The 14471-nt window shown below is 34.1% G+C and overlaps 1 protein-coding gene across 1 annotated transcript in view; it reads left to right on the top strand.

Annotated features, from left to right (window-relative positions):
* The window catches only part of LOC131029452 (isoamylase 3, chloroplastic), a 311234-nt gene that overhangs the window by 24419 nt on the left and 272344 nt on the right, over nucleotides 1-14471 (top strand). Inside the window, exons 5-7 of the mRNA XM_057959949.2 lie at nucleotides 11192-11288; nucleotides 13187-13423; nucleotides 13543-13647. Of these exons, the coding sequence (XP_057815932.1) occupies nucleotides 11192-11288; nucleotides 13187-13423; nucleotides 13543-13647 (439 nt within the window). The remainder of the gene's footprint in view (nucleotides 1-11191; nucleotides 11289-13186; nucleotides 13424-13542; nucleotides 13648-14471) is intronic.

Below are 14471 nucleotides of genomic sequence, written 5' to 3'. Positions count from 1 at the left end.
AGCAGAAAAGTGGGAATAGCCAAAACACAAGATGAACCTAAAAAATGTAAACTCAAACAAGTACAATTCTAAATAGAAAAGTTGCAGGAGAAGCCTTCAAAGTAGTAGAAACAAAAGAAGACCCCCGTGGCTGGGAACTAAAATCCTCAGGTGTTAGTGTTTAGTGTCTCATAATCAGTAGGCGAAATGCCTTATGTTGATGGAAGGTTTAATCCAATAGGAATACTTGCCTATATGTTAAATGCATGAAACTATATAAATCTACACATCTGCTCTCATTCATGAGCAATATTGAGTTCACAGGGAGGTTACGCACTATTACTTCTTCATCTTTGTGTCCTTGGTCTTTCAGTTAGAGAAGAGGATAAATCTCACAATGAGTCAGGGACATGCAGTTATGATAGCTCTTGGCATCTATCATGTGGAAAATCTGTGACATTGGAGTGAAGTGTGACATCTCATTCTTTTACTTTATCTTTCATTTGGAACAATTCTCATAGCATGTAAGAGAGTTAACTTGTGTTACAAGTGTAATATTTTGGTAACAAGATGCATCTGATGCCCTAAATTGAACTACAACTTGTTGGTATTTAGTCATTTTTTTTTCATTGGGATTTTGTATTAGTAAAAACTCGAATAAAGACAATTTTGATTTTATACCATTTAGAGGATTTGAATTCAAGGCAGCAACTATTTAATGTTTATGGAGAAACTGCATTGAATGCAAAGGTGAAAATCATGCTAAGGAAAAAAATTAAAATATGGTAATATATTAGAAAACATTTGAGGGTCTATTACAAAGAGGTTCATCTCCTCACATAGAGTTTGGGGGATGTAATCAACAATAAAGAAAGATGACACTTCCTCAAGATTCTAAATACTAATAATAGCTAATATTAGTACACAAAACTAAGTCACTATGGTGACTTTATTACAAAAGATTAGGCTCATATTCTAACAAATTGGACATGTTGGTTGAACAACGAAGAATGAAGGAATCCATGCAAACAATAAATGAGATAAATGAAAATCAAATTATTAAAGAGGATGTGTGTAAGAAGTAGCACCACCAAAAAGCTAAGGTTGGAAATAATGTAATATCACTCATTGATGGCATGCGCTTATAGTAACTATAAAATTATTAATGGAATGTTTGCCTTAACTAGCGCAAGTACAAACCAATGGTGTGTTCCTATTAGGAAAAGGTGATATACTTAAGGTGACCATGGAAATTTGGTACTGATGAAATTCCTTAAGATGCCCCTCGAAAAGGTTTGTAAGAAATCGCAGATTTTAGGCTATAATTTAGCAAATCAAGAGTGGACCAATCCAATAGAAATTTGGTTAGTTCAAAGATCAATCAAGTCAGAATTTTATTAGATCAAGGAATAGTTACAGTTGGGAAGAAGTTAATCATAGTTTTTGAAATAGTACAAAATCAAAGCATCTTGTAGCCCTATGATGCTATTTTAGGATGACCTTGCTCAAAAAAGTCAAAGAAAAGCATAATTGGATCACTAGTATAAAGTGATATATAATGGAAGAGCTAGAGTTACAATGTATACTTTGAGAGAAAATGTATTAAGAAAATGGTAGTCCAGTTCAAGTGCAAGATTTAATTTTCTTAATTATTATGACTGGACTATGTGGTTTTTAACAATGTTCCACGACTGTTGGGGATGGGGAGATGGGGCGATGGGCATTGGGGACGGGGGACAAAGGGCTTAAGTTTTGGGGACGGGGGGATGTGGGCCTTGGGGGGGGTGATGTGTTCCCGTGGAACACTGGTTTTTAATGCCTAGATGAATGCTCAAACATCAAATACACTAACATATGCATATAGGCTATTGCATTTGCAATTAGGAGAACAAGAAATGTTAAAAGTTACTGATGTAATCAACTTTATCGAAATTGACCTACTCTCGAAAATGAGAAAAAAAAATGTGTAACCTCAGCAAGAACCATGCTTGTCATTCAAAAGCATTGTTTGGCAATTGTCAATCAAAAGCATCTGAAGAATTGGCAAAAGTGCAACTTTGGCCACAATAGGTAAAGTTTTTATGCTGAATGGTAGTCATGGTATATCATTGGTGATTGCCAATTAAAAAAAGAACCAAATATGTAACAAGGAGCTTTTATTTGCAACCAAAGAGGTCCATGGGGGATCATCAACAATCAAAATAAAGTGATAGAAGATAAAGTTCACTCACAAATGGAGAAGCCTATGAGTAGATGGCATGTGTTAAGCAACACAATGGTTGACAAAAATGTTTGGAAAATATGTAGTAATTAGACAAGAATCTATAAATGATTTTTGGCCAGCAAGAAGGAAGTACATGTTTATAATTATCAATTGGCAACTCTAATTCAATTGATGTTGGCAGGCTTTGGTTAAACACTTTGAAATATATAAATAAAGCAATAATGAAGACAAATGATATTAAAATAATGTAATGTTCTATAATGGTCATCTTGTTTAGTTTAGTTAATTTCTATTTTCGTTTTAGTTGACGATTGTTTCCTAAAGAAACATCGTCTTGTAATTTGTTATAAATGAGCCTTTCGTCTCTATTGTAAATATCAGTTAATACAATTACCATTGTAACAAATGAATTGTCAAACAAAAAGATACCAAGCAGCTAATCTAAATAAAGCAATATAATGAAATGAATTGTTAAACAGAAAGATACCAAGTAGCTAAATCAATGAAAACTGAATTATGTACTATGATTTTTTGGGATAGGGGTGGTGAGGGATGTGTTTTTGGGATGACAGTCAATTAGAGGTATCAAGGGATGACAATATTTACAATTTAATATATATAAAAGGAAATTCAAAGTTTTACAATTTTAGCAACCTCAAGTTTCAATTCTAGACATTTATATAATCAATCTAATGTCTGGGATGTATAGAAAAAACTATGGTTCATTGAAATAAAAAACGTTTTGCCTGCAAGCTGACTTGTTTTGTTAATATATTGTCAGAATTAGGTAGTGATGTAACAGCTTGAGTTTCAGTCGTTGATGGTTGTGTAACCAATAACTATATGTCTTGCAAATCAAGTAGCAAGTCTTATGTTAGGTGAGGGGTGCTATATTGGTGGTACTCCCTATATTAGGTAGTATCAAACACTACTGATATGTGAACTCTTTGATTATTATACGTTCCTTGTGGATATCCCCTAGTATTTGGATGGGGACCCTAGGGTGGGGTGCTACCTAGTAGTGTTTGGAATTCTCTAATTTGTTCGGTCTATTGAGTGAGTTGCTAATTCACCCTATCAAATTAATAGTGGTCCTATCCCCTATGTAAGACCCCCTACCGGAACATTATGACTCATTCACCACAGGTGAATCTGATTGGACTGATAGTTTCAGCCTTTTCTCCATAGGTGTAGATGAAGGTTTGCAATCTGTCATCCTAAACTTATCCAACAAACTCCTTGCATACTTCGACTGAGAAATGAAAATGCGGCCACTTGTCTGTGAAACCTGTACATTGAGACAATAATGCGGATTTCCCAAAACTATCATATCAAATACTTGACACAAATTCAGTTTGATTTGCTCAAGCAACTGTGCTCCATTACTAGTAATGATGATATCATCCACAAAATCCCCCATTATTTGACCTAAGAGTTATGATTTGATGTCACGACTCTTCTTCAACTAATGCTTTAAACTTTTGAAATTCATTAAACACATTTGTTTTTGCTTTGAGAAAAAACATCCACATTATTCTACTAAAATCATTGACAAACAGAAGAAAATACCTGGGACGAGTGACCGAGTCTGTATTCATTGGTCCACAAACATTTGCATGAACCAACTACAAGACCTTAGATGCTCTCCAAGCTTGTCTATTGGAGAATGGAGATTGATGTTGCTTTCTTGCTTGGAAAGCTCCAAATCAGATTCTCCCAAGTAAGCCTTCTACCAGATTCTCCCAAGCCAACTGAGAGAGATATGATAGGTTGAGATGACCATATCACTGATTCCAAAGAGTGCTGTTGGAAGAACTCTTCATAGCCATTGCAATCTCCTGAGACTCTCCACTATGAACCAACCTATACAATCCATGATTTTGGAAGGTTTGGACTTCATTTGTTGCTAGAAACACATTTCCAGCCATCATTCTATGGAGTGTCAGCCTTTCGGATTGTAGATCTGCCCTTCTTTTTTCTGTCAAATCACATTACCAGCCGTTGTTAGGATTTGCCAGCCTTGGAGGAGAGTTGGGCAAGTTTTATTCATGTTTATTGCTGTTGGGAGGTGATATTGGGGCATTTACCAGCATTCACAGTGGTTCATTCATCCTTTAGTTCCAGCCTTGGAAACTTCATTGCAGCCATCTTTCACTTTTTATTGTATGTCATCATCATAGGAGATCACCATATCAGATTTGGGCAAGTTGGAGACCTTGTGCAAGCTTTAATCCATGTTTCCATCCACTGATTTGTCAACATTGATCACCTTATTCATTGAGTTTGTGGAGCACCAACTTGAGAAAAAAGATAGGATCATTTGAGCTGTTGTACTAGTCATTATTCCACTTTTTTTAGTCTCATAGTGTAATGTCGGTCGTACAGCCCTGCATCAGTTGGTGCCATTTGTTGCAGTGGTCATGCAAGTCAAAGTTTCCATCGTTATTGCTTGTCATTTGATTTGACAATTGTAGAAGCGCAAAAAACATCATTTCCAGCTTGTAATCATTCCCAGCAGTTGCAAATAAATGAAATCAACTGTTTGAGGGTTTCAAAAAATTAATGTTTGGTGCTATCATAACTTTTTCAATTCAGATCTGAGTGCTTTTGTTCAATCTAGGGCTTATGCCAGCAATTATAATGGATAAGATGTGATCCAGAATTGTCTTATGAAGAGTTTCAGCGTTTGGGGGTTTTATATTTAGTTTCTAGTCACTGGTTTCTGTTTGGTTTTGCTGTTCCAGTTTGTGTTTTCTTTTAGAAAAACTAGAAAAGTATATAAAAATCAGAAAATTGATAAAAATTCCTAGTTGGGGACATTACAAACTTCTTCTCAACTTGAAGATGCATCTTTGCCTTTATTGTCTCCATCTTATGATTGTAATCCCCGTTTGCATACTTTATTTATTCCACTTATTCAATCACTAGCTGTTTGAGTCATAGAAGAAATTCCAGACAGAGTTTGTAGACTTAAACTTGGAGAGGACCCAACAAGCCAAAAAATTTCAACTCAAAGGTATTTGACAAAACTTGGCAACTCAAAAAACACTTAATTTTTGAAGAAAACTTAAAATTTATGCAAAAATACAACTACAAAATGCATCAAACGAGTTTGATGGGGGTTTGGGTGCAACACCCAAATGAAGACCTTCTAAACCACATAGACCTTCATGGTGGGCACCATTTTCATTATTTTTTAAAGGAAAAAAAGCCAAAAAATAAGTTTTTAGAGTGTTTAACCCACATTTTTTATCATGATTTTGATGTGTTATTGTTACGACAAGTCCATGAAGACCTCCAAAACCATAGAGACCTTCATTTCACACACCATTTTCATAATTTTTTAAAAGGCAAAAAACAATTCTTTTAAAGCCAAAAAACAAGAATTTTTTAACCCATGTTATTTTCCAGGATTTTGACATGTTGCTGGTGCAACAAGTCAATACAAGTCTCAGCGAGTACTTGCCAAATGTCGTCAAGTTTTTTCAAATACTTGGTGAGTTCTTCCAAATGTTCGACGATTGTTTCCAAATACATGGCAAAAACGCTCTGCGGGTAAATTGAATGAGTACATGCATAGTTAAAAAACTCAAATACCGGTTCTTGGGGAAAAAGGCTAGGTGCGGGTTTTGGTTCTTGCCCGGGTCCTGGTTCTCCCTGGGTCCTGCCCAGGTGGCTGGGCAGGACTCGGGTGGAACCCAGGTGGACCCGAGAGAACCAAGGCCCGTGGGTTCCCAAAAACGAGGCTGGCCCACGCGTCATACAAGTCAAAAAGGTATAACCAAACATGAAAATTATAGGTCAAAAAAGTCAAAAAAGTATAAACAAACTTGAATCAGTTTGAAACTTGAAACTTGAATATTATCTTTTTTGCAAATTATGAATATGATATTACATTTACGATATATGGATTTCAGATTATTTATTGGTATTGGCAATTATGGATTTATGATTTATGATTTATCTGTTATCATTTATGTATCATTGTATGGGAAAGTTACATTGTATGTTTGAAGTTTGAACTGTGAACATATATATTTATAATTTTGATGTTTGAACATATATATAATATTATGACATATATATATACATGTACGGACGAACCTGTACCTGTACCCAAGAAAAAAATAAAATTGCCGAATCCGCGAATCCGTACCCGAATCCGAACCCGAACCGGTAACTTAGTTATAAAACTCGATGAGTACTTGTAGACTGTAATGTCCCCTACTTGATCTATTTAAATATACTAAAATTGATAGATTTTCTTCAATAAGTTATTAACAAGTGCTTGTCTATTTTCCTCATTAGCTAATTAATTTCATTATTCATAGTTCTTAATATAGATATCAAACCTTGCTACTACTTCAGTTTTAAGGGAGAAGGGTTTACATATGTTACCAAAGTGCTTAGAGACCAACTACAATAGGTTCCCTCAAAGTTTACAGATCCAAGCCCTTACCTATCTTGGGTCTATACCCTCAAGGCTTATGGGTCGTTGATCCCCACCCTATCTTGGGACTTAACCTATTGCTTGGATTTAGACTGCCCCTGTTTGGAACATCTCAATCCCATCTTCTGAAATACGGAATGTAATAACATGATTTAGACTATAAGTATATATATTTCTTATGTATTATGAATATATATATGAAATTAAGTATGATTGTCATACATATTGCAGTCCATATTAGCATTACTATTAATTCTGCATAAGAACATTATTGGGCTTCATATATTAAGCATACTTATTAAGCACATCCCCATGCATACCATCAAGAACACAAATGTTACTGCCTGTAACTTGATAACAATTCTGATCTAATCTGATCAATGGTGATCTTACTAGATGCTTTTGATTCCTTTCCTTTATATCTCTCAATGTGAGAGAGAGGTCACACCTCTTCATCACGTATACCCTTTGGCAAGAGACACACCCTTTCACCATTAGCACCCTTTGAAAGAGTGCAACTCTTCATTATTTCTGCCCTTTGAAAGGGACACAACCTCTCATAATCAGATCTGCAGTTATCATTTAAATCAGATCTGCACTTCTCATTTCCAAATTATTCCCCCTCTCAAATGAGGTTCTCTTCTCCCTTTTATATCTCATTGTTGAGGGAGTCACAACCTTTCCTTTCATTTCTTTTGACTTTTCATTAACTTAATTAATTTTTAATTAATCATATTTAATTATATTTAATTATTTTATTTTATATTTTAATTTAATTTTAAATATTTTAATTTTATTATTATCATTTATTATTGAATTTTATTTCAAAGTGGGGACATAACATAGACTCACCAAGTTTGTAATCTATGATTCTAGCTGTTATTTTAAGATCAGACTGATAGCAATTAACACAATTAACACAGAGAACACAAGAATACCCTGGGAAAACCTTCCTCTTGAAGGTGAAAAACCCAGCAACTAATCTCAGATGATATTAGATAATAACCAGTGTATATCTTTGCAGATTTGCTTCAACACTTGAAGCAGTATGAGCAGCAGTTCATGAATCCAAACTAGGGGATCAAACTGATGTACACAGCAGTGTAACCAACTTATCTGAAATATGCTTGAATGGAGATGATTCGCTAATCAGGGAAGACAATTCGCTGAACATGAAGACCATTCGCTGATCATGAGACAAGTTGCTGATCATGAAAGTGATTCGCTGTCTTAGAGATGGTGCAATGCCCTTGGAAATGGATTCGCTGATCACATAATAGGTTCACTACCTTAGGAATGTATTCGCTGATCAGGAGAAGGAATTCGCTGCTCTGCTGAAGGTGATTGAATGCTGGACGCTTGAGTGAATGAATTTGTAATGAATCCCAATTACATCTCCTTTATTTATGTGAGAGGCACCCATTCAAGTTGGGTCGGCCTCTTAGAATAAAAACAATAATTTACAATAATATAATCCTATATAGGGTCAGCCCTATAAGGCAATTACAATTCAACATTTTAATTTGCACATTAATGTGACTAAGGCCGATAGGCCAATTAGTCACCCATAGGCTAGGTCGGCCCTAGAAGGAATCTGACCTAGCTACAAACATCAACACTAGCCATAGTTGAAACTTTTAAGAAACGAGTTGAGGATGCTTTTGAGTGGGTCATGACATCTTTGGCAAGGAAAAGAAGAATTGTGATCACCAAACCTCTCAATTTGGATGTCGTCTTTGCTATGATTGAAAAAGATGAAATTGAAAAGGTAAAGAAACAAACCAAATTTGAAGAGAAAGATGGGTCATATTGTTGCTGAGATGATTATTCCACAAATGGATTTAGTAGAGGTTATGCTTTATATAGTTGATGTTTCCAAGTTTCATATCAGTTTGTACAGCTTCTTATATTGCTGTTATTTTCATAAGTTGGCTGTTTCTTAGTAGAGTTAGGATTTTGGAATTAGCTACAAGTTATCATTGTTACTGTATCTACACCAAATTATAGAAGTAGAATAATTATATGGTTGATTACCACCAGTTTCAGGGCTTGTTATTAACAGTTGTAGTAAATGAAGAATAATTCTACTGTTCAGAGTAGTACTGAGTACCTTGAATCACATTATTCAAATTTGATCATTGGCTATGTAATGTCCCCACTTTAAAATATAATTAAATAATAAATAGTAATAATAAAATTGAAATACAAAAAAATAAAAATAAAAAATAAAAATATAAAAAAATATAATCAAGGTAATGAATGGTGTCAAAAGTTGTGACTCCCTCAAACGTGAGATATAAAAGGGAGAAGAGAACCTCATTTGAGAAGGGGTTAATTTGATAATCGGAAGTGCAGATCTGATTTAAAAAAGATGTGCAGATCTGATTGTGAAAGGTTGTCCCTTTCAAAGGGCAGAAATAATGAAGAGTTGCACTCTTTCAAAGCGTGCTAATGGTGAAAGGGTGTGTCTCTTGCCAAAGGGCATACATGATGAAGAGGTGTGACCTCTCCCTCACATTGAGAGATATCAAGGAAAGGAATCAAAAGTATCCAAGGACATCAGCATCAATCAGATCAGATCAGAACTGTTCTTAAGTTACAGGCAGTAACATCCTTGTTCTTGGTGGTATGCATGGGGATGTGCTTAATATGTATGCTTAACATATGATGCCTGATAATGTTCTTATGCAGAATTTAATAGTAATATTAATATAGACTGCAATATGTATGACAGTCATTCTTAATTTCATATATATTCATAATACATGAGAAGTTAGTATACTCATAGCCTAATCTTTGCTTTTCTGCTAATGCCTATGCTAGGACTGGATGTGGAATTGTTAGGGAAAGGCGGTATTAATACCCCACAAGGTAGATAAGACCTGCAGTGGAATGGACATGTGCTACATCATACAATGGGCTTTGGTCACATCATACAAAGGCAATGGATAAGGTTTGTGGTGGAATGGGCATATGTTACATCATACAAAGGCACTACTTGTGGAGGATGGTTTTTTGGTGCCCTAACAAAGATACTTCCCAATCTCTGCTAAGATCGATCATTGGAATTGATTATGGTTTAGACCTGGCTATGTTGATTATTACTTGTATGATGTATGCTAATTGTTCCATAGAGCTAACAAATGCATAATAAAATATAATAAGTATGATGAGATGTGTTTAATTATTGGGAAATAGGCTATCTCCTAATAGGGGACATTACAGGCTATGAGTTAGTGGTATTGCTGTTTGCAACAATTATATCTTTGTAGCAGCATAGTGCACCCTCTTATTTGTAACAGCAGTTGTACTTGATTAATACTGTTGACCATATCAGAAACAGTGATTTTATTCCAGATTGTTGGTTCTTTAGTTTCCATGGTGCAGGGGTGAAGATAAAAATTATTGACATAGCTGTTTACATTGGATTTGGGTTATTTTCTGTTATAGAAATTCTATATTGCAGCAATCAGAAAAATACAAAAAAAAACATAGTTTCAAAATTCCCAAAAATGGACATTGCACCCAACTAATGGTATTGACTTTAATATTGTAAATACTTGTAAAGATTCTCTCTTTTTCTTGATATGTTTACTTGGCTGTACTCGATAAGACTTTCCTCCCAAAGTTCCTATTTTTTATCATCTATTATAGATCTGATATGAATGGTTGCTTCATTTTGGATGCCAGTCTTTATGCTTAATTAATCATACAAATATTGAGTTTGCATAGTACTCTGTAGCAAGAATAGGAAAACAGGGCCAAATCACTAATGCTTTCAAAATTAGAATTTTCTGTATGACAGTTTTCTGTCTTTTTTGCTACTATCTCCTAATAGGGGACATTACAGGCTATGAGTTAGTGGTATTGCTGTTTACAACAATTATATCTTTGTAGCAGCATAGTGCACCCTCTTATTTGTAACAGCAGTTGTACTTGATTAATACTGTTGACCATATCAGAAACAGTGATTTTATTCCAGATTGTTGGTTCTTTAGTTTCCATGGTGCAGGGGTGAAGATAAAAATTATTGACATAGCTGTTTACATTGGATTTGGGTTATTTTCTGTTATGGAAATTCTATATTGCAGCAATCAGAAAAATACAAAAAAAAACATAGTTTCAAAATTCCCAAAAATGGACATTGCACCCAACTAATGGTATTGACTTTAATATTGTAAATACTTGTAAAGATTCTCTCTTTTTCTTGATATGTTTACTTGGCTGTACTCGATAAGACTTTCCTCCCAAAGTTCCTATTTTTTATCATCTATTATAGATCTGATATGAATGGTTGCTTCATTTTGGATGCCAGTCTTTATGCTTAATTAATCATACAAATATTGAGTTTGTATAGTACTCTGTAGCAAGAATAGGAAAACAGGGCCAAATCACTAATGCTTTCAAAATTAGAATTTTCTGTATGACAGTTTTCTGTCTTTTTTGCTATATATGTTTCTATTTTACTGATAAACTATTTATCATACTATTAATTATTAGTGTCTATCATTAAACTTTTGACTGTGATTTGTTCATAGGTTTTTAGGTTCATCAAAGGGGGAATCTGAGAGCCGGGAGATAGCACTGGATCCTACAAAGCATAGGACTGGGGATAGATGGCATGTTTGCATTGAGGTATGCGAGTGGGACATTACTAACCATATTTTGATTATTTGAAGAAATTCATATCAATGGAAAAAGACTGAATTATTTGTCATGATTCCATCGTAAAGTGAAATATATATTGTTTAAGAAATGCATCTTATTTAGCTACTTTTTTTTGTTTAATAATCCATATGTTGAAAGCTTAGCATTACTTTTGAAGTTTTATATGCTTGAACAAAATAATGATGGAGAAATTATTTAATTGAAGTCGTGTGAATTAAAAGTCTTATCTGCCTCATACAAATTGTGTGTGCTTTTGGTGGTTATTTGCCTGTATATATTTTTTTGTTGGGACTCAAGGTGTAATATTGTTTAATACTAAATTCTAATAGTGTCTACCGTTGCAAGAACTAAAAATTAAAACTTGAAATCCAAAGCCTTATATAGTTGGAATAGACATGTCCAGTAAACTGTGAAGACCGTAGAAAGCTGAAGAGAGTGCATGAGACAGTTTCAATACAATTTTTCTTGCAAATCTTATCTCATTATATATCCCGTGTTTTGTCCAACATTCTAGTTTCTTCAGAGTATAATTTGTTACCCCTGATGTCTTTTATCCTATTTTCATTCCATTTATCGTTTTTCACTTTATTTGGTAATGCACATTTGATTCACAAAATGGTGCATCAATATTAGTGTAAAAATTAAGTTTTCTATGGGATTCGTTTTTGCAGATTTACCATTATTATAATGTGAAATATTGTCTTGATGTGTTCTTTACAGCTTTACTATTATTATAATGTGAAATATTGTTTTGATGTGTTCTTTATGGCTTTATCATTATTTAAATTTGAGATTTACTGAATAGTTGAATCTAAACAAATTCAGAGCCATTTATGTTTGGGAAACAAGTGAAAGCTGCTTGCCATTGCCATTGACGCTTTTACTAATTTATAAGAACCAAAAAGAATAGTATCTGGAAGCTCGTCCTTCTCTATTCTGAAACGCTCAGGATGGTTTGTTATCCAATGTACCATATGCTTTGTTATTTCAGATTTTCATTATTTAGAAGCATTATAAGTATCCCACAGGTTAAAACCTTCTATGTAGAACCTACCATATTCTGCAAGGTCTTGTACACATGGTATCAGAAGTAGAACAGTGTGATGGAAATATATACAGATTTTCCATTCCACGGAATTAGGACAGTGTTATTTGTTTGTGGCTAAAGTGCTCAAATTTGGATGCCCTAAATAGCTTTGAGGCTTTGTCAAAGACCATCCGTTGTTAACTATGATATTCAAACTTTCATGTGTTTATAATATTTTTCTTTCTATAAATGCTGTCTGCAAGGTTTTATGATTTCTGAATTTGTAAGACAATAGTCTGTAATTAATCTCTAATTTACTGTAAAAACATACAATACCGATTGACTGATATTTTTACTAGATGTAGCAAGGCTGCAGAACCATTAAAGATGAAGATATACAGTATGAAAGAGTTTAATAGTGCTTGGAAACTTTTTTTAAATAAGGAAAATTTCAGAAAATGCTTTCACCTAGAGTTACTGATATGAGTCCATACAAGCTCAGTAGTTTCAACTTTGTTAGATTTGTCTATTCCAGTAATGTGTGGTATTAGTCATCTCACATTGGCCAAAAATAACCTTTTGATATTTCTTGTTGCTTAAGGAAGTGAAGCTATTGTAGCCGATTCCAACAATTCATTCAATGTTATGTGGTTTTTATATCATACGTTCCTTTTAATAAATTTGAGAATGTTGCCATACTAATTTGCTGGATTATATAATACCCAAGTGTGCACTTGGAACTACTCTATTCAGGAACTGGTAAGATCATGGAATAGATATTTATTTTCTTGGGTTTTTAATCTTCTGATGCTGCTTTCTAAATGTGTGGAAAATTCAGAATCTGCCTCTAACTGGGGTATTTTATGGGTACCGGGTGGATGGACCTCAAGGATGGGAGGAAGGCCACCGTTTTGACAAAAACCTCATTTTGTTAGATCCTTATGCAAAGCTTGTTGAAGGGCGCAGAGTTTTTGGGGATGCCAGTGAAAAGATGTCAAGGTTTCTAGGAACCTATGATTTTTCTTTTTCACCATTTGATTGGGGGGATGGTTACAAGCGTCCTGAAATTCCAGAGGTGTGTGTTTAGCTTGATACAATTCTATTATTACTTTCATGTCCTTATGTGATTGTGATGCACATCATTATTTAAAAAATCTGAATAAGCAAAGGAACTCTGGTGTCTCATATAAACAGGAAGACCTTGTGATCTACGAGATGAATGTTCGGGCCTTTACTGCAGACCAATCAAGTGGTTTGGAGCACAGTATACGTGGTAGTTATCTCGGTGTCATTGAAAAGGTGAAACTGGAAGAGCACAAAATATCAAAATCTAGATTAGTTATTAAGGATATTATGCATCGTTTTCTTGAAGTAATATCTGAATGGATTTTTGTTGTGAAGTGTGTAGAAAGATAGCAATCTATTAAGCTTAATTTGTTCAAGGAAAAACTTTCTTTGCAGCAATCTTCACGATTATTGAATACTAAGATTTAATATATTCAGCGGTAAGCATGCTATCATGTCTGGAATCCTGGTTACAACCCTGGAAAGTTTTAGATTCCAATGTATCGAGTCTTCTTTAAGATCCCTCTTCAGAGAAATAACTAATCAAAAATATGGTTTTTGGATTGTTATCATTATTTAATATTCATTAAATACATGATGATATTTAGGGTGGGTAATTCTGGGCAGAGATGGCTCTAATATGCACCAATTTGATGAAAGGTTTATTATAATGGTATGAATTATTATAATGATCAAGGTTAGGAATCAGAAACCTCTAAGAATTAACGATCATCAATTCTGCATCCCAGTTAACTAACATTTTTATTATGTTGCATGATCTTTGTAGTCTCTCTTAAGTATCTCTTCATACAATGGTTTTCTTTACCCAACACCTTTGCTTTCCATACATGATGATATGCAGGGTAGGTAATTTTGGGCAGATGTGTCTCTAATATGCACCAATTTGATGAAAGGTTTATTACAATGTTATTAAAATATTATAATGTTCAAGTTTAGGAATCAGAAACCTCTAAGAATTCACAATCATCAATCCTGTATCCCAGTTAAATTTAATATTTTATTATGTTGTTTGATCTTTGTAGTCTCTCTTAAGTATG

Source organism: Cryptomeria japonica, chromosome 10, assembly GCF_030272615.1.
Source record: "Cryptomeria japonica chromosome 10, Sugi_1.0, whole genome shotgun sequence".
Classification (NCBI taxonomy): domain Eukaryota; kingdom Viridiplantae; phylum Streptophyta; class Pinopsida; order Cupressales; family Cupressaceae; genus Cryptomeria; species Cryptomeria japonica.
This window is presented reverse-complemented; position numbering and strand designations above follow the sequence as displayed.